At 35.6% G+C, this 26,660-nt stretch overlaps 2 protein-coding genes across 2 annotated transcripts in view; one reads left to right on the top strand and one right to left on the bottom strand.

Annotated features, from left to right (window-relative positions):
- Positions 1-15,251, top strand: part of LOC131844273 (adenylyl cyclase 78C) — a 128,240-nt gene extending 112,989 nt beyond the window's left edge. The window contains exons 17-32 of the mRNA XM_059193110.1: positions 545-712; positions 1,621-1,720; positions 2,501-2,596; positions 3,467-3,672; positions 5,389-5,577; positions 6,143-6,424; positions 7,041-7,272; positions 8,114-8,234; positions 9,925-10,031; positions 10,347-10,461; positions 10,559-10,704; positions 11,732-11,993; positions 13,061-13,154; positions 13,563-13,792; positions 14,485-14,731; positions 15,096-15,251. Of these exons, the coding sequence (XP_059049093.1) occupies positions 545-712; positions 1,621-1,720; positions 2,501-2,596; positions 3,467-3,672; positions 5,389-5,577; positions 6,143-6,424; positions 7,041-7,272; positions 8,114-8,234; positions 9,925-10,031; positions 10,347-10,461; positions 10,559-10,704; positions 11,732-11,993; positions 13,061-13,154; positions 13,563-13,792; positions 14,485-14,726 (2,590 nt within the window). The 3' untranslated portion in view covers positions 14,727-14,731; positions 15,096-15,251. The remainder of the gene's footprint in view (positions 1-544; positions 713-1,620; positions 1,721-2,500; positions 2,597-3,466; positions 3,673-5,388; positions 5,578-6,142; positions 6,425-7,040; positions 7,273-8,113; positions 8,235-9,924; positions 10,032-10,346; positions 10,462-10,558; positions 10,705-11,731; positions 11,994-13,060; positions 13,155-13,562; positions 13,793-14,484; positions 14,732-15,095) is intronic.
- Positions 15,252-20,756: 5,505 nt separating this feature from the next.
- LOC131844274 (FERM, ARHGEF and pleckstrin domain-containing protein 1-like) overlaps positions 20,757-26,660 on the bottom strand; it is a 59,436-nt gene continuing 53,532 nt past the window's right edge. The window contains exons 21-29 of the mRNA XM_059193111.1: positions 26,372-26,552; positions 25,587-25,724; positions 25,010-25,107; positions 24,483-24,609; positions 23,883-24,026; positions 23,249-23,352; positions 22,560-22,702; positions 21,852-21,968; positions 20,757-21,257 (exon numbers count right to left, since the gene is read on the bottom strand). Of these exons, the coding sequence (XP_059049094.1) occupies positions 21,212-21,257; positions 21,852-21,968; positions 22,560-22,702; positions 23,249-23,352; positions 23,883-24,026; positions 24,483-24,609; positions 25,010-25,107; positions 25,587-25,724; positions 26,372-26,552 (1,098 nt within the window). The 3' untranslated portion in view covers positions 20,757-21,211. The remainder of the gene's footprint in view (positions 21,258-21,851; positions 21,969-22,559; positions 22,703-23,248; positions 23,353-23,882; positions 24,027-24,482; positions 24,610-25,009; positions 25,108-25,586; positions 25,725-26,371; positions 26,553-26,660) is intronic.

The following is a 26,660-nucleotide window of genomic DNA, read 5'->3' as shown; positions in this document are numbered from 1 at the left end:
ACCATCCCGGATTTGAACGAGTGGTTATTTTTATACACCCTTGAGTTTGACGGCCTCGGTGCACACCGCTTTACTTCCGATGATCGCAGGTTCGATTCCTCGCACGGTGCAAACATTTCAATTCATAAGTATGATTGTTTGTATCAGTCTGGGTGTTTTCTATGTTATGTATTGTTATTACAAAAAAATCTAAGTATTTATATAAGTTCTAGTACCCATAACACGCACTTTGTTAATTGTCCGGGATTATTTACATTATATATTATATTATTAAATTTTTATAGGGATCGATAATATTTTTCTACTCAGAAATAATGTAGCATTCTAATGGTGAAAGGGTACTTGAAATCCGTCCAGTAGTTTTTGAATGTATATAAAAACATTTTTTTCCCTATTTATAAAATTAGTGTAGACACAGATAACATAATATTACATAGTGTAGATTAAAATGAATCAATTTTTCTAGAATCTTCTCTTAAATTTTTGATTTACAGATCTTATACCACTCGTCTTACGTCTTTTACGTAACAATACGTTGTTTTAGCCGCGTGCATATATCTTCTGCTACCCTGGAGTGCCTCAACGGTGCGTTTGAAGTGGAACCAGGTGACGGCGGCAGTCGGAACCCGTATCTCAAAGAGCAAGAGATCACAACATACCTCATCAGGACCACGGAACAGCCGCGTCGGACCAGACACAAGTCCAAACCCTGGTGAGTTATTTATTTAACTTTAATGCACAAAAACAACATACATATGGCGGACTTAACACCATGCGGCGTTATCTACCATTCAACCATGAGTGGTGCAGAGAAAGATTGTTGGCTGTGCACTAATATAAATGAGAAATGTCAAAAAGAAAAAAACATATAAAACAAAATATTTTTATGCATAAATATACATAAATAAATATATATAAATAAATACATAATGATCTGATAATCAAATTATAAGTACAGCCTCAAATTGAAAGTAAGAAATATATATATATAGAGAGAACTATAGGGAAATAACAGAAAGATGTGTAAAAGGTAGAAAGACAGTAAAAAAAGTTATATCAGTATTATATATTTTTTAAGGGGAAAGGAAAAGTTTATTCTTTTAATATTGATACCTATTGCACTGGCTGAGCCTCACAATGTTGTCTGCATCACACTTATTTGACCTTTATCATAGTTTTTCGTTACAATATACTTATCTTTTTAAATTTTAGTCCATGTGTTCTGATGTATAAGCTATATTGTTATAAAGTTTCAAATCCATTCAGTACTTTTGTCATGAAAGAGTACTTACTGAATGGTTTTTGATAAAACTTTACAGTAATGTAGCTTATAGATGAGAATACAAATGCTATAATTTAAAAAGATAGTATGCAATTTGGGGGAAATCATTATTACATAGTATAAAATAAAGTCGCTGTCGCTGTCTGCCCTATGTATGCTTAAATCTTCAAAACTACGCAACGGATTTTGAAGCAGTTTGTTTAATAGTAGCCAGGCCGAGTAGCCAGTATAATAATAAATATCAAGTACGTATGTCTCAGACAAAGTCAGCTAGTGTTTTTATATTCCTGCAATGAAACTAAACGGAGACATAGTTAATTATTCTCGGTTTATCATAGTACCCAACAACAACAATGGGAAATGGTGTCGCGTAGACCTAGCAGCAGTATCGAGGACGAGATGACCACCGACTGGACTCCGGAGATGCCCTTCCAGAATGTGAGTGACATAACCAAAAATGCGGTGCCAAAATGCTTTTAATTCAAACGATAATTGCTATTGGGTGACGAATAAAAAATTATAATAATACTAGCTCAGCCCGCGGTTTCACCTGCAATTTATAGCCTATGTAGTATTCTGATATATACCTTATACTATATATAAGAATACCACAGTAAAGTTTCATCAAAATCCGTTCAGTAGTTTTTGCGTGAAAGAGTAACAAACATCCATCCACATTCACAAACTTTCGCATTTATATTAAAGTGCAAAAGTAAAGAGTCTTTACATATTTGGATCCAACTTTGCAGGGATAAGCCCGTGCCATCTCTCGGTACAGTTTGGTTTATTAACGAATTTTCCATCAGTATACAGTTAATCTATACATATAAATAAAATCGGAGTGTCTGTTTATAATATTGAAATAACCATTTTTTTCTACATGCATATATTATATAAATATATAATGCATATGAATTAAAATAACATTTTTACCATTTTTGTCTGTCTGTCTTATAGTTCCGGTTAATATCTGAAATGGCTGGACCTATTTTGATGGGACTTTTTTTGAAGATAGCTAATGTAATAAGGAGTAACTTAAGCTACTTTTATTTTTAAAAACCTATTATTAGATTTTTTTAAATAAAAGTTTAAGTTACTCGCTTTAGAAAAATAAAGTTAAAATCCACGCGGCCGCAGTCGCGAGTTCAGTTAATTAGAAATATAAATTGGGACATAATTATGACAAACATTAATATTATCATATTAATGTTGACGCAGTACTTCTCGTCGAGCGCGGCGGGCGTGGTGCGATGCCGGCGGCCACGAGCCAGCGACTTGCACGACTCTGAAGAGCCACGTCTAGTACACTCACACGTTCGTATCTTTTATTTCTTTTTTTCAATAAAAACTATGACTTCTTAACCACTATTCATTATACTTATCATAATAATTAAGCATGCCCTTAATTGTTATGGTAAGTATAATGAATAATAGTTTTTTTATTAACTTTGCTTACTTTTGGCTATCTAAAAATTTGCTATAGAATTTAATTTATTGTTTTATTTTACTTGCACTGCACTAACATTAAATGGATATATAGAAAAAAAAATATTGAAAATAAATCATAAAAGAAAAGAGATTGAAAGTACAAAGGGCAGTCTTGTCGCTAATACATTCTTTTCCATACAACCTTTGTCTTTTAATGATTAAGCAGTGAACTTATAGTGTATCTTAGTCCTGTGGGATGAGAACGCATGTACGTAGCGCTGTTTGTGTATATAGAATATGAAATTCATAGGTTTATATCCGGCTCGAAGGCCCATAAAAATGTGGGCTACATTTCCGTGATATTGATTGATTCGTGCTAATGCTTAATGAGTGGTGTCGTTAAATAAAACCTTCTGCATTTAACGCTACGTAAACACAGATTTTATGGGTAGTGAAATTATTTATTCATGTAGGTTTATTACAGATTCTTATGATATGTCAAATCTACCGTCAGTTCGGAGTGCTTTCGAGGTAAGAAAAACTGACAAGAAACTCAGCTTTTATCCTTTTCAAATGATCTTGTACATTAGAGAAATACAGATTTTTAAAATCAATTAGAAAGAACATCGTAACCTGCAACATGCTATTTCATTTTTGTCAAAAGGATACAATCTAATCAGTAGGCGTGACCATAAAAGACCAGTCCCCACCAGCAGCCGTTCACGAGTATTGCACATAAATGTATTGTATTTTAAGGACGAGGACATAATAGACGAGATTGAGGTGAGCAGCAACCGGCGTATGCGCTTGGTGAACATGAGGCCGTGGTCGCTGTACTTCCGTAACAACTTGTTCGAGAGCCGTTTCGCGCAGCTCGACACCGGCACCTTCAAATCCACCGTCATGTGCTGCCTCGTGCTGTGGCTGTTCATCGTCGCCACGCAAACCGTCATGCACTACAAGTGAGTCACCACCTACCTGTATATAATATATATATATATACGTATAATGTATATTAAACACGAAAGTTTAAAATATATATATATATATATATATATTAGGTCCTATATATAAATTGGCATTTTGTCGTACTGGCCACCTTGATCTCAAATATCTCTTCTTTGGTTAGGAATTTATACAGCTATTTACGCATTTGTTTCTTGAAAACCGTAATCCATATGTTTTTTCCATCTTTAGTTTTTTCTTTGCGTCACTCAGTTTACAAAATGGAAAACGTAAAATATCACATTATAGCACCAGTGCTGCAGATGGCTCGAAGGATTATTGATGTTGATGTTGATGATGATGTTTTGGTTCCAACGTTCTCGTTCTTGGATATTTTGACCTGCAAAACAATCGCCGCAGGCGGCCAGAGTCCAAGGTTGATAATGAAGAATTGAAGGCTATTGTGGAAGCGAATCCATCGCAAACCACGTCCGAATTAGATGCAGGCTGCGGTGTTAGTGATAAAATTCTTTTAATCCGCTTCATGGATTGAGCGGAGCAAATCCCCAAACACGCGTAGACTGCTGCGTTACATTAGTTAACCGGTATATTAATAAAGGGATTTTAAATCGAATCATTACCTGTGATGAAAAGTGGATCTTGTACGATAATCGGAAGCGCTCATCGCAATGACTCAACCCTGATGAACCAGCCAAATCCTACCCCAAGCAAAAATTTACTCAAAAAAGTTGCTTGTAAACGTGGCTTTGGTGGACCAGTGCCGGTGTTGTTCACTTCATCTTTCTTAAATCTGGTCTCACGATTACGGCAGATGTGTATTGTCAGTAATTGCAAACCACGATAAAAAAGCTAGCTGCTAAACCGAGGCTGGTCAATCGCCATAGGCCACTGCTGCTTCAGGACAACGCTAGACCACACACTGCACAACTGACAGTTACCAAATCTTCAATTGGAATGTCTGAGACATTCACCGTACTCCCCGGATATTGCTCCAACACTTTACCATTTTTTTCAAAATTTGTATAACTTCTTGCAATGGAAAAAATTCACCTCCGTTGGGGCAGTCCAAAGCGCCTTCAAAGATTTTATTGATTCCCGTCCGAATGGTTATTTTAGTAAAGGGATCAATGCACCACCTATGAGATGGCAAAAGTGCATAGATAGCAATGGGGCATACTTTGATTAAATAAATATAGTATATTTTGAAAAAATCGATGTTACTCCATTACAAAACGCCAATTTCAAATGTTAGGACCTAAAGTATTTAAACATTTGTATTTAGGAGTGTGATTGTTTGTATTCCTCTGGGTGTTTCCTATGTAGGTAAATTACATATGTATGTATGTATTTACAGAAAATATATTTAAGTATTTATATCAAAAGTATAGTACCCTGCTTAGCCTTGTACTATATGGTACTGTGTGAATTATCCAGGATATTATTATTATTTAAATAAATTTATTTAATAGGTACTTCTCGGATATTATTCTGTATAAATTTCATAATTTTATTATCAGCATTTGCTGAAAACTAAACAAACTAAAAAAACTAAAAAGAACAATTTTGTTCTTTTTAGTTGTAACACTCTTTACCAGAAGGAACGATGTTACTTATATTAATTATAAGCAACTTAAAAGAAAGTGTGTCGTAAACATACATCACGATTATAAAAGAAATAAATGATATTTTATTAAATAGTTTTGTATCCACAGTTGCACAACACTAATGGTGCTGCTAGCGGTGATGACTATTCCGCTGTTGATGTCATTCTTGATGGTGATGGCTGAAGAGTTCCCTTCTGTGTTTCCACATTTGAAAGTCGTGTCCTCACGTCTCAGCAATAGTAGAGTACGACGAGATATACACATCTGCTGTTTCGTCACAATCATGTCAATATCCAGGTTAGTAATATTAGCATGCGAAGGAGATTCTTAATAATGTGGACCCCATTAATAATATAACATGTCAGGTTGACCTCCACGCAGTTCCCCATGGAAACCATCCTGATAAATTCCTGGGGAATTTGTGACGTTGAGATAACTAACCTGATCTCATATTAATCTTATCATCCTTCACTGGTGCACGCTAACCTAAACCGGTAGCTTAGTGGGATGCACCATTCAGTTATGATCCATTAAAAAATTGTAGAGCATGCTACATCATTATGTGAATGAGAAAGTAGCTACGGTCAAAAACAATAGCTCGAAAAATATATATATTCTGTTTTTAATCTCATATTAATAATTATTATATTATTTTTATATACATATTTTGAATATGTTAGACATATCTATACACAGATGCTATTTCAATGAAAGATTTACTGGTATGTCTTGTTTGTCATCCACATTTAACTGAGGTATCTAACCTAACTTATCGGGATAGAGATTAAAAAAATATATAGAAATTTACATTATGATTTACATTACAAACCCCCTAGCCTCTAATAAAGCAATACTTTTCCAGCACCACAAAGCTCTACGTGTGTCCGTGGTCGTTCAATCATAACACGACACAATTTAACACGTCACAAATAAATGAGACGCAATCGTCGAACAATGTAGAGGGAGAATGCTACCGGCCCGAGTACGTGGTCCTCACCTGGGTGCTGTGTCTGGTGGCCCTGACCTCTATATTGAAGCTGTACTACCTCATCAAGACCTGGCTAGCCATCATCAACGTCGCCATGTACACCGTCTTGCTGTTGATCTACTATGACTTCAATTATAGCACCAACAGTGGGTCTGAGTGAGTATTATTCTTTTTTAGACGATTTTCTACGTGATTCATTATACACATGATGATCCAAAAAATATGTTTATATATAGCCGAGGTAAACATTGTAAAAAGTGGAAATAGGTGACACTGGGGTCAGTTACACCTATTTCGATGCCATGCAGTAGCTTTATAAGCTGTTTCGGTTAAAGGGTGTTATGTAATGACAGTGATACTGGACATGGAACACAGTTACCTAGAAATAATAATTATAGAATAGAATAGAATAGAAAATCATTTATTCAAATAAACTTAATCTAAGCACTTTTGAATAGTCATAACAATTTGTTTTTTATCTACCACTCGTTCGGAAAGCTGTCTTATCACAAGAAGAACGAGCAAGAAACTTGTGTGTTGCTCTTTTAAATAATCCTTGTAAGTTTACATTTACAAGTCGAAACGTGTGAATACAAACTACCAACAAGCACTAATTTTTTGGCATTATATTTAATAATGCCTAGTAAGACAAATCCAATATTGTCTACTAAGCACTGGACATGTATTACTATTACAATGAACTCAAGTGTAATCCATCCGTACATTATAATTAAATGAAATAAAAGAACCCATAGTAAATACTTTCCAACAGATTAAAATACTACGTGCAAATGTTGATCCTGATGATGATGTTCCTGGTTGTGGTGGTGTACCACGCGCGACTCATCGAGGTCACCTCCCGGCTCGACTTCCTCTGGAAGCTGCAGGCGGAGACGGATCTCGTCAATATGAAGGACACGCAGCGCGTCAACCGCCATCTGCTGACGCACATATTGCCCGATCACGTGGTGAATCATTTCCTAAGCAAAGACAGATGTCCGGACGTAAGTTACTTTATTTAAAAACTTGCTTTTCGCCCGCGGCTTTACCCGCGTGGACATAGTATATATTGGTTATCGCGCGTTTAAAGATCCATACTCAGTAGTGGAACGTTATATAGATATCCTAAACCTTCCTTTTTTCTATTCTGTCTATTAAATAAAAAAGGACCCAAAATCCGCATAGTTTATTTAAGATCAAAACATACAAATATCTTCTTCTATATCTTCTACATACATATGTAATAGACCTACTATTACATATGTAGGAGATATTTTAACCAGAAATTGAAGCCGTTACATAATACAACAAATAATGTTGGATTGTTGAACTAAAAAATAAGTTTGTTTTTAGTAACAAAACGAAATAATATCGCAGCTTATTTTTAATACAGCGACATCGTGTACTTATCTATACATCTATACATATAAATAAAATTGGAGTGTCTGTTTGTAATTTTGAAATAACCGTCTTATACTACATGCATATGAATATAAATACAAAACATACACTAAAATACACTTTTTAAAATTTTTGTCGGTCGGTCTGTCTGTCTGTTTTTTCCGGCTAATATCTGAAATGGCTAGACCGATTTTAACGGCAGTTTTATTGGCAGGTAGCTGATGTAATAAGGAGTAACTTAGGCTACTTATTATTTTTTATTTTATTTAATTAACACTATATAAACTTACAGCTAACTGCCAACACGTTTATATTTTAAAACTATTTATACATGTAATGATGTTGACTTTCGAACAACTATTCTGTTGTTATGTTTTAGAAATTATGTCAAAATATAATTAGTATAGCCCTGGTTTTTCTATAATAAATCAATATTGTACCCAGGAACTGTACTCCCAATGGCGGGACGAGGTGGGCGTGATGTTCGCCGGTATACCGAACTTCCACGAGTTCTACTCGGAGGAGAAGGCGGTCGACTGCATGCGGCTGCTGAACGAAATCATTTGTAATGTACCAACAGACACCACACATTTTTTTTTATATATAAAACTGGATTGGCAACCCAGCTGACGACCCATCTAAAGGACAAAAATCTTGAAAAAGGAGCCATTTTGGTTATAATGGCTCCTTTTTTGAGATTTTTTCGTATTCTAGTCAGTGTGGTAATATTTTAGTACCACAGATAAAATAATATTACCTAGTAGTACGAAGCTCAGTCGTGGAATAAAAATTGTTTGTTGTAACAATACAAAGTTATAGTTTACTGCCGTAGACTTTTTAAAATGATCATTACGAATTTGTAATGTCTTTATATGTTAACATTAATGGATTTATTTTAGGTCTTTGTCGTTCTTTTTTGTTGTAAAAAAACAACTGAAAAAAAATAACAATATTTGTTATTTTTTAATCAATTAGTTTTGTTTGAGTATTTTGATAGTTAGACCACCCAGGTATAACCGTTTAGCACACCGCTTTATATCCAATGATCGCGGGTTCGATTCCTCACACAGTACAAACATTGTATTCACGGAAATGCTTGTAGTCTGGGTGTTGGATGTATATTATGTATGCATTTACACTGATACAACTGATATAAATTCTAATATAAAAAAAACTGTACCTATATAAGAATTTATATGAATTGAATATTAAAAATAATATTTAAGTATTTATATCAGTTATCTAGTACCTACCCATAACACAAACTCTGCTAAGCTTGGCACTAGAAGGCGCTGTGTGAATATTTTTATTTATTTATTTTTATTTAAATAACTTTAATGCACGTCATACACAGGTAAAAAGTACATATGGCGGACTTAACACCTAATGGCATTTTCTACCAGTCAACCATGAGTTGTGCAGAGATAAGTTGTTGGCGGTGTAGACAATATTATAATATTTTATAGAATATACATGAATAAATATATATATATACACATGTAAATACATATATATTCCTACAAATATACACAAAAATACACCATACACATAAATATATGACCAATAATCTGACAATGAAATAGTGATTACAGCCGACAGTGTAAGCATATTACAATAGATACAAATATATATATATATGATTCGCCTTGTAGTAAAAATTAAGAAACTTAATGCTAAAGAGAAAAATATATAAAAGATAATATATGATAGTATACAAAATTATATGTTAAGATAATGTTTCCGCAATTTTCGCTTGAAAGAAATTTTACTCGCAGCAGTCCTGATGTCAAGGAGTAAGTCGTTCCAAAGTACGATAGCCTGAACGGCGAAAGAACGATGGACAAAACCGGACAAATGTGCCGGGACATGAAGTAGAAATCTTCTAGTTGTGCGAAGGGAGCGATTGGTGTTATCCCCATGGAAGTGAAATTTACTACTAATATATTCAGGACAATTAGGATCGTATAGAATAGAATAGAGGGTACATAGCATACGTACATTTCTGCGATAGCGGAGAGGAAGCCATTTAAGCTGTGAACGGAAAGATGAAATATGATCAAACTTGCGCAAATTGAAAATAAAGCGAATGGAGTTGTTGAGAAGACGATCCAATTTGTTTAAAAGGTCTACGTTCATGTCAGAACAGCACACATCAGCATAATCCAGCGTGGGGAGCACTAAAGATTGGACGAGGAGAATTTTTGTTATCTATGGTCATACATACTCGTATCTAATGATATTCTTGTTCATTTCAGTGGATTTCGATAAACTGTTGATGCAATCTCGCTTCAAGAGCATCGAGAAGATCAAAACTGTTGGCGCGACGTACATGGCTGCCTCCGGACTCAATCCTAAACATAAGGTAATAAACAAAATTAAATGTTTTATATAGAATATGAATGGATAACCTTCGTCTTTGGGAATGGTAATGCACGAGGAATCTATGTATATAATCGATAGTTATCATCAGGATAAGGCCACGGTTAGGTAAAGTGCAGCGCTGTAATTGTTTATATTGGTCTGAATATCCTCTATACATATTACAGCAGTTTTGTAGCACCCATAACACAAGCTCTGCTTAGCTCAGTACATGTGAATTGTTCAGGGTTATTATTATTATTAATATTTTCAGATCGACCATCAGATTCTTGATATTTTTCATAAAAATATGTTTCAGAGCGGCGATGATGACTGCAAACACTTGTGCGCGTTGGTTGACTATGCGTTCGCCATTCGTGAGGCGCTCGAAGATATCAACAAACACAGCTTCAATAAATTTCGACTTAGAGTTGGTAAGTTATTCGTAAATTAGTACTTTGTAGTACAAAGATGTAGAAAATTTCACTAATTACTATGAAAGAAGGATGCTCTAAATAACAATTTCACCAGGAATAAGTTGTGGTCCACTGGTGGGCGGAGTGATCGGCGCTCGTAAGCCGGTGTACGACATCTGGGGGAATACGGTGAACGAGGCGTCCCGCATGGAAACTACCGGACAAATGGACCGCATACAAGTCACCAAATACACCAAGCAGGTCAGTTATATAAAAAAAAACCCTAAAGATTAATGACAGAATTATTAACCTTTAGGGTTTTTTTTATCTGTAAACATTCGCGTTCTCTGGTAATTTGAAGCGATATTTATGGCGCTTAGTGTATACATCGCTGAAGTGTATAATTTGGTGATCTTTTTTCTCGTTACATCAAGGGTAGAGCCAAATCTCAACGGAGGTCGAGAAGTACGGATTTTAGCAAATAAAGCATTTTTTTTTGCAAAATACAGTGTTATGAGAATACGAACTGGATTAAATAAAATAAAACATATATTGTGAACCGGGATAGACTTTATACAAAATAGCGTGCTTACTGCGTGAGTACCTTACCTATTTACAGTTACGATTGAAGGCTAAGATGAGGCAGTGAAATAACAGGTTAAGAGGCATAACACCTTAGTCGTACAGTATAACAACGCATGAGCGGTACCATGTCATATGATAACGTGACATACATATTGCTCATATAGGCGACGGCTGTTACCATCAAGTAGCTCATTTCTACTCCAATTATATAAAATAATAGCTCCTGAAGCGTCGCGGCTACTACACCTTAGTCTTCCAGGATAACAAGACAACACAGAAGCTCTATCAAGGTCACATGATGCCGTGACGTACGTATTGCTTGTTGTTCTCGTACGCGACAGTTATCACCTATCATTAGAGGGTCGCCAGCTTAGTTTGTACTACAATTATTTATTTAACCTTTAATGTACAAATATAAAATATACATATACAACTCAACACCTAACGGCGTACTCTACCAGTCAACCATAAGGCATACTGAGAAGTTTGAACAAGTTGTTAGATACATTTTTACGTGGTAATTATATAAAGCAACAGCTGCTGGAGCGTTGCGGTTCCTACACCTTAGTCCTTCAGAAGAACAACGCATAAGCTCTATTAGGGCCGCCACATGATACCATGACATACGTATTGCTGGTTGCCTATCATTAGTGGGTCGTCTGCTTGGTTTCTACTTCATTGATTGTTTGATGTAAAACAATAGCTGCTGGAGCGTCGCGGCTACAGCCTGAAGTCGCGCGGGCTGGTGGAGGTGAAGGGCAAGGGCCGCATGGAGACGTGGTGGGTAAGCGAGCGCACTACTACGACGTCGGATATGCAGCCGTTGGCCGTGTTCGAGCCTCTGCCCGAGCCTGCGCCGCCTCCCGCGCCCGCAGCCCCGCCGCGCTCGCTCGCCGCCATCGTGTACACCATGCTGCAGGCCAGAAAGCGGATCTACACGCACCCGCTCGACTCCGCCGCACTGCGTGAGTATCCCCACACAACGAAAAAGAAGATGCATGACAATACTACACGTTACACATACTCCGATATATGTGCCAGTTCGCGCCAGTCAGTCATATTTTGTATTACGCTTGAACAAAGTCACATTAATTTCGTTTAAATAGATACAAATATGATTTTTAATTATTAATGTTTCTTAAGGACTGTATATATTTTATATTATAATTTTAGTTTTAAGAGAAACTACGGTCGCTGATGGTAAAAGACATATATTTCAAATTGACAGTAAAAATGGAACAAAACATAAAATATTTAAAATGTATATATAAAAAAATATAATAAAAGTCTAAAAAGGTGCGTCGTGCACATGCTCCCGTTTTAGCAAATATGAACTAGCTGAGTACGCTAGATATATTACCTTTTTATTCATCTGATTAATGTCAATTCTCTCTTAGATTTGTACACTTGTATGAGTATGTAATATTATCTTCTGTCTAATCTATCTATGATACTTACTAGTAAACCAATCCTGACCTCATACGAGTTAATTAATTGTAGGGATCTTAAGACTAATGTATACAATAACTCGTGTTCTTGCTTGATGTTGTACAAATCTGGCATAATCGAAGATCAGACATAATAACACAATAAATAACATTGAGAGAACCGTGGCTTTCCTAATCCGAAGCGCGCGATTTAGCGCTGGACAGCCAACATGCCCAATCGGGAGTGATTGCATTACTACTTCTTGTGTTCACTCTTTCAAGCATGATTTCGCGTATGCGTTAAGTCATTTCATTGTTTTTTTTATTTTATATTTTATTCCACACTTTATTTTCCAAAGACGCGTTTAAAATGTATCAATAACTCTATAATTATGTCTTTGACACATAGTCATAGATCCGCCATTTTTATTGATAATTAATTATTAGTTACAAAACGGTGCTAAAGCACGCACGACTGAAGGACGCGGGCGGCTGCCTGTCTCATTCTCTTTGCCTACATTTTTTCTTGCGTGAAATCGGATTCGAGCGTGAAAAGCATACATGTAAAGGCAGCTATTAAATAATTGTGATGTTGCACGTGGCAGCGGGCCGTGCAGGTGCTGGAGGTGGAGCTCCGGCGGCGGGCCCGCGGCGCCGCGCCCACACGGACCTGCGCCGCGCGCGCACCAGACACGCACGGTACGTGCCCATCAGTTGTTTTGCATATTCCAGCCAGAACCTAATTTCGTCAATCAATTCTTCTCTGCCTAAAACTTAAAACGGTTAAGATAACGAATGAAGCCTAGTGAAAGTCAGCTACGGGTCCAAGAGTGGGTTAACGAGAAGGACCTTCGTTCGTCTATCAGTTTGTTTGCTACTCTCTAAAACGGCTGAACCTTTGACGGGACCTTTACTCATATATATAAGGACTATTTTTATTCAGGGTTTTAGGCTATTGTCACGTGCTTAGACTTGTAGCACTGCGATCTACATAGATCTATTGTGCTCTCCCTTTTTCAAAGTTTTAAACCCGTCAGGAACTAGGGGTAAGTAGTAGACTTATATAAATAGAAGAGATATTTGGACTGTGTTTGGTTGGTCCGTCAGCGAGGCGGACGTGGAGCTGGGCATGCGTCCGCACGCGAGCAGCATGGTGGTGCGGCGGCCGCGCGCGCTGGCAGCCGTCACGGCCAGCCTGTCCGCGCCGCACACGCCCACCGCCGCGCACGCCGCGCACGCCGCGCCCGCACCCTCCGCCGCCACCGCCGGGACCCCTGCCACCCCCGCAACCCCCGCCCCCGCCGCGACAACCGACCCGCCGCCCAAACTCGGCATAGGTAAGTATCGACTTCATTTCAGGGCGCCATTGCTTATATAGCAGTTTTACACACCGCTTCGACCTTAAAGTTGTATCCATTAAACTTCAGCCGATCAAGGTTTGGAGTGTCTGCACTCGCCAAAAAAAGGAAACCGCTTCTGTCTATGGGTAATTTGTTTATTTATTGGCTGTATTATATACCAATAGCTACGTGGATAAGAAACAGTTAGTCAATTATTCCTCCTGGAAAACATCCTAATAAATTCCAGCTGATATTGCCACGACGCCCTAACTAGCCTGACCTTATGTTCATTTTATTAACCTTGAATAAACTGTAAGCTAAATAAAATTAAGAATAAAATTACCGCTATGCCTACGGAATAGCGGTAATTTTAATGTTTTTTTTTATATTTTTTTAATTATATCCTAAGAAATTTAATTTTTGCTATTGAATAATCCCTTCCATACACTTGACATACACGTCGACTCCCCACTACTTAATGGTATATATTTTTATATGTCATTATGTTATTCGGACACTAATAACAAAATTTAAAATTGACACTTCCTTTGTTCTCTGGTTTCTTTTCCTGGTAGTCTTTTTCTGTACAATACACATATTTTTCCATCATTGCTACTTTATCGCCCATAGTCTGTTGAACTTTTTAATGTTTTATTCCCCTAAAGCTAATTATATCTTTAATATTTCAGGAGCTAGATTAAAAGCTGCCAGCTTTTCTTACCGTACGAGACCACAAAGGGATCGTTCGCCAAAGATGCAGGAACAACCCAACGGGGGCTCCGGGGCATCACTAGCCAACGGCACGCCCGGCTCTTTCCGCTTCCGATCCGTCACCACGGCCTCTTTCTTGCGCGCCCGAAAAGACCAAAAGAAACTGAAAGAACCAGAAGATCACAATGAGAACAGAGAGATTGTAACTACTAGAATGTAAAATAGGTAAGACATTTTCTGTTTGATAGAACTTTTGTATCTATAAACTATGTAGCTATTTGTAACCGATTTTGGCAAAGCAAAGAAGGCTTACGATTTTAATGGGTATGTTATGTATGCTCATCTATTCCCTCAGACTTCTGAAATATTATTCATAATTTGACAAATGTTATATCGTTAGAAGCATTTTGATCATTCGCCAGTCATTGGTGTAATATGACGTTTTCTGGAGGACAAAATTGTGGATTAAAAATATATTTTAAGTGTCACCTACCTCGCTAACCAGAGAACAATCTGTCTTGCCTAATATGTGATGATATTCGTATATATTTAACATGTTTATATGAAATATATTTTCGTCCCATTACAGGAGGCTCAATATGACTAACACCATGCCACAGGAGAAAATGGAGAACATAGACTTGAGAGATTTTAATTTCCCCAACATGGGATATGTTATGTAAATATTTATTACCAGAGCTCGGTAGAACTAATGACATATTTTATACTATTTTGTAGTATTATATATTATTTATGAATTTGTAAAAACAAATATTAAGTAAATCTTATTTTCTGTGTAACTCTACAACAAATTAGTAGATGTAAGTTTTCAAGCTTAGTATTAAACGCCTCGTCCCTCTCCTTATTCAGGCACTGGAAACGTGTCTTTAACTTTTTATAGATATAGAATATATTTATTTTTTATAGATATTATTTAATGTATTCTTTCCATTTTCGTTTTGTGATGTTACAAATCGAACGGGGTCGGTTCGCATAAGACTATCGTCCGGCTGAACCGAATATGTGACCATGCTAATTGTATAATGCAAATCAACAGTGATTCTCTGCCAAAATAATTGTTCACTGTAAACGTCTTAATTAGGTTACAGTTAAGGGTTATATTTAAAAAATACAATACTTTTTCCACTATAGGTGCTTTTGCTGTTGTATAGATTTCTATTATATAGATGCAAACATTATTATTTCGTAATGTTTTCGATGTACCTACTTTATTTTATATGTAAATAATTACTATAAGTAGTTCCGTGTTCTGTATATATTTAAATCATTTTTATAGTTTTATTATTTAATTAATGAACACAAATCAACGTATTAAGTACTTATAAATGAAAGAAATTATTATTAATTTTATTCTAAGCACAGATGTCGCATTTATGATTTTAATGTAATGTTTTATATTAAGTATATATAGTTATTTATGTGTCAAAATTAATATAAACATAAGGGGATGAAAAGAAAACGCTACGAGTCTTCCAAGTGAAGGCGTATTTGTAAATATTTGTAATGTTGTACAATTCGAGTTTCATAGGTATTTTTAGACGATATATGGAACTTGTTGGAGCTGAGGTTGGGACCAAACTGATTGTAATGCATGGTGATAGCGCTGGAACAGTTCTTACTAGTTCCTTATATCCCTTATTTAATAATATCTAATATTTTATTTATGAATCATTATTGTTCTTTGGGTATTAGAATAGTATTAGGTAGGTAATGTATTAAATAAAAAAATAACATCTTGTTATTCACGTTCCTTCCAGATTCTAGTATATTTGTTTTATTTATTACAGGTGCCAAAGAGTTTTTTAAGTAGGTACGTACAGAGCAAACGAATACCTATATTGTGTAAGACGCGTAAGTGTTATTTCGAGTATTCATACTTAAATTATTTTAGGCTATATAGTATCGTGAATGGACAAGATAATTTTTATAAAACAACCTACCTACTAAGCTAGAAATTGCTATGAATTGCATTTCTATGATAATATTATATTAAATTAATTGTTTCCAAAATCTTCATAAGAATTTGAAATATATATTTTGTAATATAAAATATTTATATTAACAATCGGTAAATACTTAACATAGATTGTACTTCCAACCATTTTCTATTTAGGCTGTAGGAGCTGCGTAATGTAGTCAAGTATACGGGGTACCAAAGATACCTAGATCTCAACTATTACTGTACGGAAACACCTCGAATTTAGTGTCATATCTTATATTGTACATATTAATGTTTATGCTCTGATATTTTCATGTTTGTTGATTACGTATTTTCTAATTTAACTATTCCTTAGATATTTATGCTTCAATAAGTTGTTTTCAGTCAATAATGTGCCATTTATCTGACGAGAAACGTCGTTAGATGTTACTTATTTATTATACTGGATTGCGTTATGAATATTTTAGTATTATAGAACTACTGTGAGAAAATAATTACTAGATACATAATGGAAATACGCAATGGAAGTACTCGATAATAATGGATGAAGTTCTGATATTTAATATATGTATATACTGGATTCTTATCGTTAATAAAACATGACAATTATTAGTTCTAAGAACGATTGCAACGTTTAATTACAGAACTTGATATTTAGGTATTTAGATTCTATTCATTATTTCTTGTTGCTGAAGATGTTTCGAAAACCCTGCGAATAAATATCTTTGTATATTTTATGCATTATAAACATATTATGTTGCCAGAACGAAAAATATATGGTAATAAATAAAAGATCGTATTTAATTGTTGTATTATTTTATTATTCATTTCTAAATATCAATACTAAAATGAACATAAATGTCGGTATTTTCACATAATTTATATTTGTATATAATTTATATTCTAACCTTTGGAATAAGTCACATCCTTAGTTTCAGAGGATATATAATTTTTGTCAGTGGACATAACCTTTCCTTCGACTAATATAATAAAGGTTGATTCACTTATAAAGTTATGCAATTTTAATTAATGACTGCACTTAAAATCACACCGTTGTTCACAAAAACTTCTTACAAACCCATTTTAACAATTATAATGTATTGTCACATTACAAAAATTAAGTATATTAATAGCTCGAAAGAAAATAATAAAACAAATATCTAATCTAATATACTTTTAGTTTAAAATTTCATATTAAACTAAAAGTATATCAAGTAAGAGAAAACCTCTCTATAAAAGATATATAAAAAATATATTTAAAAAATTCTTTCACATGTAGAAAATAGTAAGAAATGGGCAACATACTTCAATAGCTAAAACAGATTTATAATAATATCTGACATTTTAATGAAAAAATGTGGTCACAGGCACTTTATCACCCGTCAGGTTTGAGGGTAACTCGGTATTATTTGTGAATGTTATATTGGACCTTCTTTTTAACCAATCGCATATATATATATATATAATATATTCGATTATATATATTTTAAAATAAAAAAACACGGGTGTACTGTGTTTATTTTTCAAAAATCATATACAAGCAACACGGATATTTGACAGAATTGAAAATTATTTAATGACATGACTACGATTTTCTGACAGAGAGCCGTCAAAATTATGTGATACGTAGTTATCGACTAATAATAATGTTCCGAATTTTGCCTTATGATGTATTTAGGAAACATATATTAAATGGATTAATTTCCTAAGACATGTGCAATACATGTAATTTTTAGGCATGTCACGAAATTTCAATATGAATTTATCTTTATTGCTCGCTTGAGATGACGAAACAATATTATTGCAATAATACTTGCGAGTAGTCTCATTATAAACAGTCTGTTTTGAATCTTATATTATTGTACCTATATTCCAAACTTATTTATTCACATTGCATTCAAATGACGTATTGAAAAAAAAATACGTCCAACAACTAGTCTTACCAAATTTAATTAAACATCAATTTGAAATAATACATTGACGTTTTCAATTTTAATAAATAAATAGCAAATATATAAGATTGTGACCCACAAAAACACTTCAGTCAGGATAAAATTAATATTCGAGAAATACTGGAATTAAACTTATCGATCGGTAATAATTAACAAAAAAAAAACGGTAGATAGTTGCCGAAGATATCACAATGCAAACAAAAGATCATTGAAATGAATGGCTTCCATTTTTAAATTCAATTAATTCATCGATAATTCATCAAAGTCCCTGTTTTTAAAGAATTTATCATAGCGATATTTTGAAAATATAAATACATTTTTTTTTATAGTATTTCTACGAATTAACATAAATATGTGTTAGTCCGTTTCAAATGGTATAAATATAATGTTATATCGAGCTCTTCTATCCTTGTACAATTTAAAAAGCAACCATTCGGAATGTCTGAATTACCTATTATATTAATTAAGTTAAAAATTAGTAATTTATTTATTTGGCTATTATATTTCATTACATTATTAAAATACAGCATAACTATTTTAAAATACTATGTGGCACTATGTGATGTCAGCTCAAATATCGTACTTAACAATAAACTGAATAATTACTAATAAGTTTGAAAATAGACTTTAGAGTAAAACCTCTTAAGTCGATTTCTTGCTTTTTATAATTTCCGAGTGCATACAATTTATTTTGTTAGAGTGCGATATATAGAATATGTATACACGCTATCGACTTGCATATACAGAATGAGCAATTAAGATAGATCTACAGATACTATAGACGTACAGACAAGTCTTGTAGGCTTGGTGCCATTGAATCCAAGTCAAATAGGAACATAAACGAATAAATAATGTATACAGGATTGTACGTGCAAGTATCATGCATTATTTCGAAGCGTCAACAGCTTCACATTCATGCAATATGTCATTAAAATCAATTTGTTTATATTTTAATAGTAATATTTAATATTTTAGCACTAATATACATTTGTTTATATGTTGTCACAGATAATACTCTCTAGACTCTACAGCAACAATTAACACAAACAAAATCGATAAAATAAATGTTTACCAAGCGGCTCGAGTACTAGGAGTACTCCAGCCGCTAGTCCAGTCGATAGCGCATATATATGCATTTACATCACAACAAATAAGAAAATAAATAATCGCAACAATCTAAACATTTAAATATTAGTTGTCTAGCGTTTCAACGGCATAAATCTTTACCAGAGGGTAAAAAGTGTGTGTTGAAATATAAAACTGATATAATTTAGGTACATTTGTATTGAAGCAGCCATGATTAGTCTTATATCAAACCGTTTTGTATAATTTCTGACTTGGCAAATATTATACAAAACCAACAAACAAAACCCTTAATTTCTCAAGTTTCACAGATTAAATCCGTCAGAACTTAAGAAATGCTTGTATTCTACAAAACTGTATATATTCAATAATTACTCGCTTTTCTTTTATTTCTAGAAACATATCATTTCAATTTACCCATATTGCGTTGATTTATAACACATCATATATTATTTACAGATTAAAAATATTCATAATACCCATACCACAATGCCTCCACACAGAAATTACTCATTTAAAACACACACAAAATAATCACTTACTCATTGGTCCTTCGAGTCGGATTAAATTAAATACAGAGTTGAACCTGATTCAAGACTTAGATAAGAAAAAAAAAACATCTGCGTGGACACATTTATTACCATTGTACATTTACCCTATTATGAGTGTTTATTATGATATTTCATATTAGAACTAAACATCCTTTTACAAAGGATCTGTAAAATTAACTTATTAATTAAAATTAATGTGTGACGTCATGTTTATTAATTCACTATAGCCACATGGATTGTACACAAATAATACAAAAACAAAATACATTATCACAAGACTGATAGTCGTGATAAACCCATTCAACTAACACACGTTTCACTATACTGTAACAATTCGTAACAGAAAGGATAAAACTATAAAAATAGCTAGATAATATAAGCAATATCATTAATAAATATCCCGTACTGATTATCATTGTACTTGTTTTTTAGATTTAAGAAATTTAAATTCTAGTATCATAGCATAACTCACAGTGATAACTAAATATATATATACTAATTTTAAATTACAACGAAACTGCATAATTTTATAGGTAAAATTTATAATAAACAATTGAATCATTTTGACCTGTCTGTTACGTACTCGTCTTTATGTATGTTACAAGTATGGACTTGATTTTAAAATAAATTGTATAATATCACAAATTGTACTTGTGAAATAAATAGGTAAAAAAATAAACTACATCAACTAAATATGTCGTTCTGCAAGAACAGAAAAACGTAAATTTTATTTATAATAATATTGATGCGAAATCGAGAAGAAAACTGGTTTCTGTTACTCTCTTTTATATAAAACATAAATATATAACATTTTAATGTCTTAGGTTTTAAATTTGTGAGCATGATTACCAAACTTATTTATTGTAATTTTGTATTATTCTTTTCTTGTCCAAGTCATTCAGATATTTATACACTATCAGGTAGAATACCAAGTTTAACAGCAACTTGGGTATAACTGACTCATACAAAACATGAACTAATACCTACATGGTATATCACTTTGAAATCACTATTAACTTATTAAATATACTAACATATATACGACTTGATCTGGGCAAGACTTACATTGCTTTATAATTTATATTTTTTATACAATATCAATATGGCACCAATTTTTGTAGCTGCATGATTATTGGTTGTTGTGAATAATTTAGATCAATTAATTGTGATCATGAACCATCGCCGTTTGGAGCACTTCTGTCCATCTGTGAAAAAAAACAACCTATTATTCTATACTGACCTATACTAATTTCAAAAACGAATTACTGCCTTTGTATACAACATTACCGGACGATAGGGGGCGAGTGCAAATCCGCGGAAGGACTTATGGAGCGGCTGAAGGCCAACTTCCGCCTGACGGATACGACTTTAGTCTGAGGGCACTGCTAGGGGGTTCGAACTTCGGGTCGGGCCGTCGTAATTTCGATCCCCGTTTGAATTGGACGGGGGATTGATCGGAGGGGATGAAGAAGTGTGTGGTGCTTCATAGGCGACGGTTACCACTTACCATTGTACCTTGATACCAAACTGCTGTACCAAATTGACAAAAAAATAAATTAGCTAATATTACTGATATTTTACTTATAAAAACTTATTTCAACTTCTATGTAGTATGCCTCTACTGTTTTAAATAAATTAACATATTTGGTAATACATTTTTCTAATTAAATCTATCAATTACCTTGATCACGTAGTAAACACACTGTGTCATCTTCAGTTAGATGTGAGTTTCTTTTAATGGTTGAATATTATTGATCATATGTTTATTACATGTACATCGGCTAACGACTAAAAATTACCTGTTGTATGTGAACAGACTGTCCGCTCTGAAGAAATATACGTGATTCTTGAACTGGAGCTTGAAAACTAAGTCTTTGTCGATGCCATCGCCTTCCGTTGGTGGGCCCACGCTGTACCTGCAATTAGTTATTAACATAAATATTGTGAGTTATATACGTTTTATACTACATCTTTACAGAACAGATGAAAATAGAAATAATCCCTTATTCTATTAAATTTAATCAATTATTTTCTTAGAATCTAGTCTCATTTCTAATGCCAATTCAGCTGAGAGTGAGCAACTGAACTGTGATGTTTTCAAGCAAATGTAGGCAAATACTGCAAAGTGGTGGACACTACAATAGAAAATGTTGCAATTGTTTTTTTTTATTTACATCTTCGTAATAAAATGCACCTTTGCACGGTGCAAACATTTGTATTCATGAGTATGATTGTTTGTATCGGTCTGAGTATTTTCTATGTATATTGTGTATGTGTTAACAAAAAAATTAGTAGGTAAGGTAGGTAAGTAAGTATCGAGTGTTTTGTTATTAATACTTGGCAACTAGACAACTCAGCTTTTGTTGGTTTGTTACATACATATTGGTATTATTATTCTTCGTCTATCAGTTAGTATTATTGTTATTAAGAACTGCAACACGTATATTCTATCCCTAAATATTTTTGGCTATACATAAGTTGGTAGAAACACAGTGCAATAGAATTACCCGAGCAGCGGCAGCGAGGCAAGCGGGGTGTCGTCCTGCCAGCTCTTGTAGAAGTACAGCGTGAACGCTGCGAACACCACCCACAGCTTCTGCCAGCCCGGGGACTTCTTGAACTTACGCAGCAAATGGCCAGACAGTTGCGTCTGTTTTATAACATAAATATTTATATGAAACAACTTCAACGACTGTTCGTAAATAGGTTAGTCATAGAAATGTTTGTTAACGTTCGGATTTCTTTTATAACATAGGGGACTTGCAGACTGCAAACGAGCTTGCGGCTCATTTGACGGTAAGTAAGTACCGCCGCACATGAGCCCCCACAACATTAGAGGAATTACAAATGCGTTGCCGACTTTTTAAGAAGGAATAAGCTCTATTCTTAAAGATTTTAATATCGTATCGGTTAATTGCGATTTTGGGCTCTAAGTGTAATTGCTGAAGAAACTAATATCACGACTACTAGATGTAATAGAAAGTTAACACTGTTTAGGGTGTACGCAGGCACAATATTTAAAGTACAGTCGAATTGAGAACCTCGTTTTTATTTAGGGTATGCGCAGACCTAATATATAAAGTACAGTTGAATTGGGAACCTCCTGGTTTTTGTTTAGTGTACGCAGACACAATAAAGTACAGTCGAATTGAGAACTTGGTAGATTGTTTTAAAGTTGAATATAAGTATTAGTGACCCTGAGCGCCCCGTGCAGGTGTTCCCTGTGCAGCGAGGTGACGCGGTGCCAGCACACGCCGCCCAGCGCGCCGCCCGCGGTCACACACGCCTCCACCGGCGACTCTGTAACGATACGAAAGACTAAAAATATATTCTTGAAAACTCAACAATAAACGCAAGAACCCGTGCTAATTTATATATTTATTATGTATAAATATAAATATTATTATATACGATTTGTTTATACATAAATGACTTTTATTTAAAGAGGCATATGAGGTCACAGTGTCCAAATAATAATAACGAAACGTAAATAAAAATGCAAATATCGCAATAATAGTACCTACAGGGAATATACGAGAAAATGTACATTGTAGGAACACTATAAAACTAATAGAATCGAAAATATAATTGTTTTTTTTTTATTCTGAATACCATGGACACGAAATGGCGGGTTTAGCTATTTACATTAACTAATAATAGTTAAAGTAAATAGCTAAAAAATCGGTAATAATACCGATTTTTTTATTTTTCATTAAAATGACAAACAAATTGACAGCTCACCTAAGTAAAGCATCAAACATAAATTGCGTCACACCAGTTAAATCTGTTCAAAGTGGTCCAATATCTAAAAATGTCTAGTCATAACTCACCGATTTCCATTTCGTACGGCGTGAGTTCAGTGTCGACTGCGGTGTGTTTGTTACGCGCGGCCGCTATAGTACTTTCTAACGACTGGTACCAGCCTATGAATTCTTGCTCGTTACTAGTACTGAACAATAAGTCCACGTCCTCGCCTGCACACAAATAACAACTTATTTATCTACTCAATAGCTGCCTTTACACGACATGTTCTTAAACGCGTTTGTTTACTCTTTCGCGCGTTATTGCGTATATGGTTCAACTTTATTTTCTAAAAACTCGTATAAATTATCTACAATTATGTCTTTCCTCCATGGGTCCGGTCTTTCCGCCATTTTGCAATGACAATTAATTGTTACAAAAAGGCGGTAAAGCACGCACCATTGAGGGATGCGGGAATGCGCGATCCGGCGGCGCGTGCGATTTTTCTCGTTCTTTTTGCCTACATTTATATACACATTCTTTCCTATGTGAAAATCGATTCGGGCGTGAAAGAGCGTACATGTAAAAGCAGCTTATGTGTATGTGGCCAGTGCTACATATTTATTTAGGTTATAGCGTATGATAAATAAACGCCGGATAAGTTTTTAAGCATTAAAAAGTTAGCCTACCTTGTAGTTGGAAGGAGTGCGGCAGGTGCGAAGCGCTGAGCTGTAGCGACCGCAGACACACTACACGCGCCGCGCGGAACTGCCCGCCGCCGCCCGCACGCATCGCTATCACCATGATGTCGCTCAACTGTACATATTTCAAACATATTGTTGGCTAAATTGTAAATAAAAGGAATGCGTGCTAGGACTCATAGTAGAAGTGAACTTCAACGGACAAGTTTCTTTCTGTCACAAGGCGATAGCGGAGTCCCCGCTCTCCGTTCGCCGATGTCCTCTCTCCGCTGCCACCAGCCCTCCACGCGGTTTTAATGCTTTTTTGTGACCGAAAAATCCTAATACACCCCGTCAACACTGACGTTTCACTTTAATACTACTACTACTAAAATACATTTATGATTTCACTCTACGTTACATCCAGTATCCCAGTACAGTAATATTATTCCCTTGAAAAGAGAAACCCCAAACGAATTGTCTAAATGGTTAAATAAAAAAAAACTTAACAAGAGTACGATTTATCTATAACTTACCAAGAAAAGCATCCTTTGCTGCAGCCCTCTCGTGGAATGCTTGTACAGGCAACCCATTCGAACAAATTCCCTCTCGGCGACTAACAGCTTATCGTAACCTGCACCACATTTATCATTCAGTGACAAGCACACATTAGTTTTATTCATGATGATATGTAACGAAACAACTGTATAAATGGAACACGAATGCGAGAGGAGTGAAGTGAGGAATGAGTTGAACACTAGAACTATTACGATTTCCTAAGTGATCTGTAAATTTAATTATCATCATCATTGCCTTGCCTATATCCCAATTATTTAAGGTCCCGCCGTATGTGATTCTATTCCATTGATCTCTATCGGCCGTCATATCTGAGCATACTCTCCTTTTATTCATATCATCCTTCACACAATCCATCCATATTTTTTAAGGGCATTCTCTCCCGGACCATTCTTTTAACGAAGTTAAGTTCGTAAAGTGAAGAAATTTTATTATTTCGATTCCTCGGACCTACATTCATGTACTATGTTAAGTTACAAGTGCAATAAAGACCATTATAATGTTTGTATGGTGAGGTGCGAGTGCAGTGTTACCAACCTCGTATGTCGCGCTGCAGCTGGCACAGCGCGATGTGGTTCTCGACGTGCCGCAGCTGGTCGCGCGCCGCGGCCGCCGCTTGTTCAGCGAGTTCTAAGGCGCGTACGGCTGCTTCACATCCGCTACTCGCGCACAGTTCTGTATACCAACGTACCATGTTATAGTACACGCGTAAATAAAATATTTTTTATTAGACTAGTCACAGTTTTGTCTCAACAACAGAACAGTGAACAGTCAAAGATTAGGCTTCCGAACTCCAGTCGATGCCTGATGATACCTTGTTCAGAGAAAAAACATAATATTTTTTTATTATTCTCGTCGCAGTTTAGTCAATACTAGGCTTCTAGGCTATATCCGAACTCTATTCAATGTCTCTCTCTCTCGTTCAAAGACGAAACATAATAACATTTTTTTTTAGTTAGGACAGCAGCGGTGCAGCGGCCGCAGCAGCAGGCAGGCGAGCGGCAGCGGCGCGCTGCAGTCGACGAGTACTCAGTGTTAGGTCAGCACGGGGGGCGGACACAGGTACCTGCGGCGAGGCGGTGCAGGTGCAGCAGGCGGTGCAGCGGCCGCAGCAGCAGGCAGGCGAGCGGCAGCGGCGCGCTGCAGTCGACGAGTACTCAGTGTTAGGTCAGCACGGGGGGCGGACACAGGTACCTGCGGCGAGGCGGTGCAGGTGCAGCAGGCGGTGCAGCGGCCGCAGCAGCAGGCAGGCGAGCGGCAGCGGCGCGCTGCAGTCGACGAGTACTCAGTGTTAGGTCAGCACGGGGGGCGGACACAGGTACCTGCGGCGAGGCGGTGCAGGTGCAGCAGGCGGTGCAGCGGCCGCAGCAGCAGGCAGGCGAGCGGCAGCGGCGCGCTGCCGTCGAACGCGGCGCACGCGCGCTCCACCGCGGGGTTCCCGCGCCGCACGCTCTCCACCAGCGCCACCAGCGCACCCGCATTGCATATATACCTCACGTACTCCTACACACAATCATTGCTGGTAATTACCATATCTATTTGTTAAATATATTGTAATTTACACTATTCATTTTAATATAATCATGTTTATCTGCTATGAGTAATTCAATG

Source organism: Achroia grisella, unplaced genomic scaffold, assembly GCF_030625045.1.
Source record: "Achroia grisella isolate CSIRO2021 unplaced genomic scaffold, CSIRO_AGI_Agris_v1 utg402, whole genome shotgun sequence".
NCBI lineage: Eukaryota > Metazoa > Arthropoda > Insecta > Lepidoptera > Pyralidae > Achroia > Achroia grisella.
The sequence above is the reverse complement of the archived record's forward strand: the minus strand, read 5'-3'. Positions and strand labels throughout refer to the sequence as shown.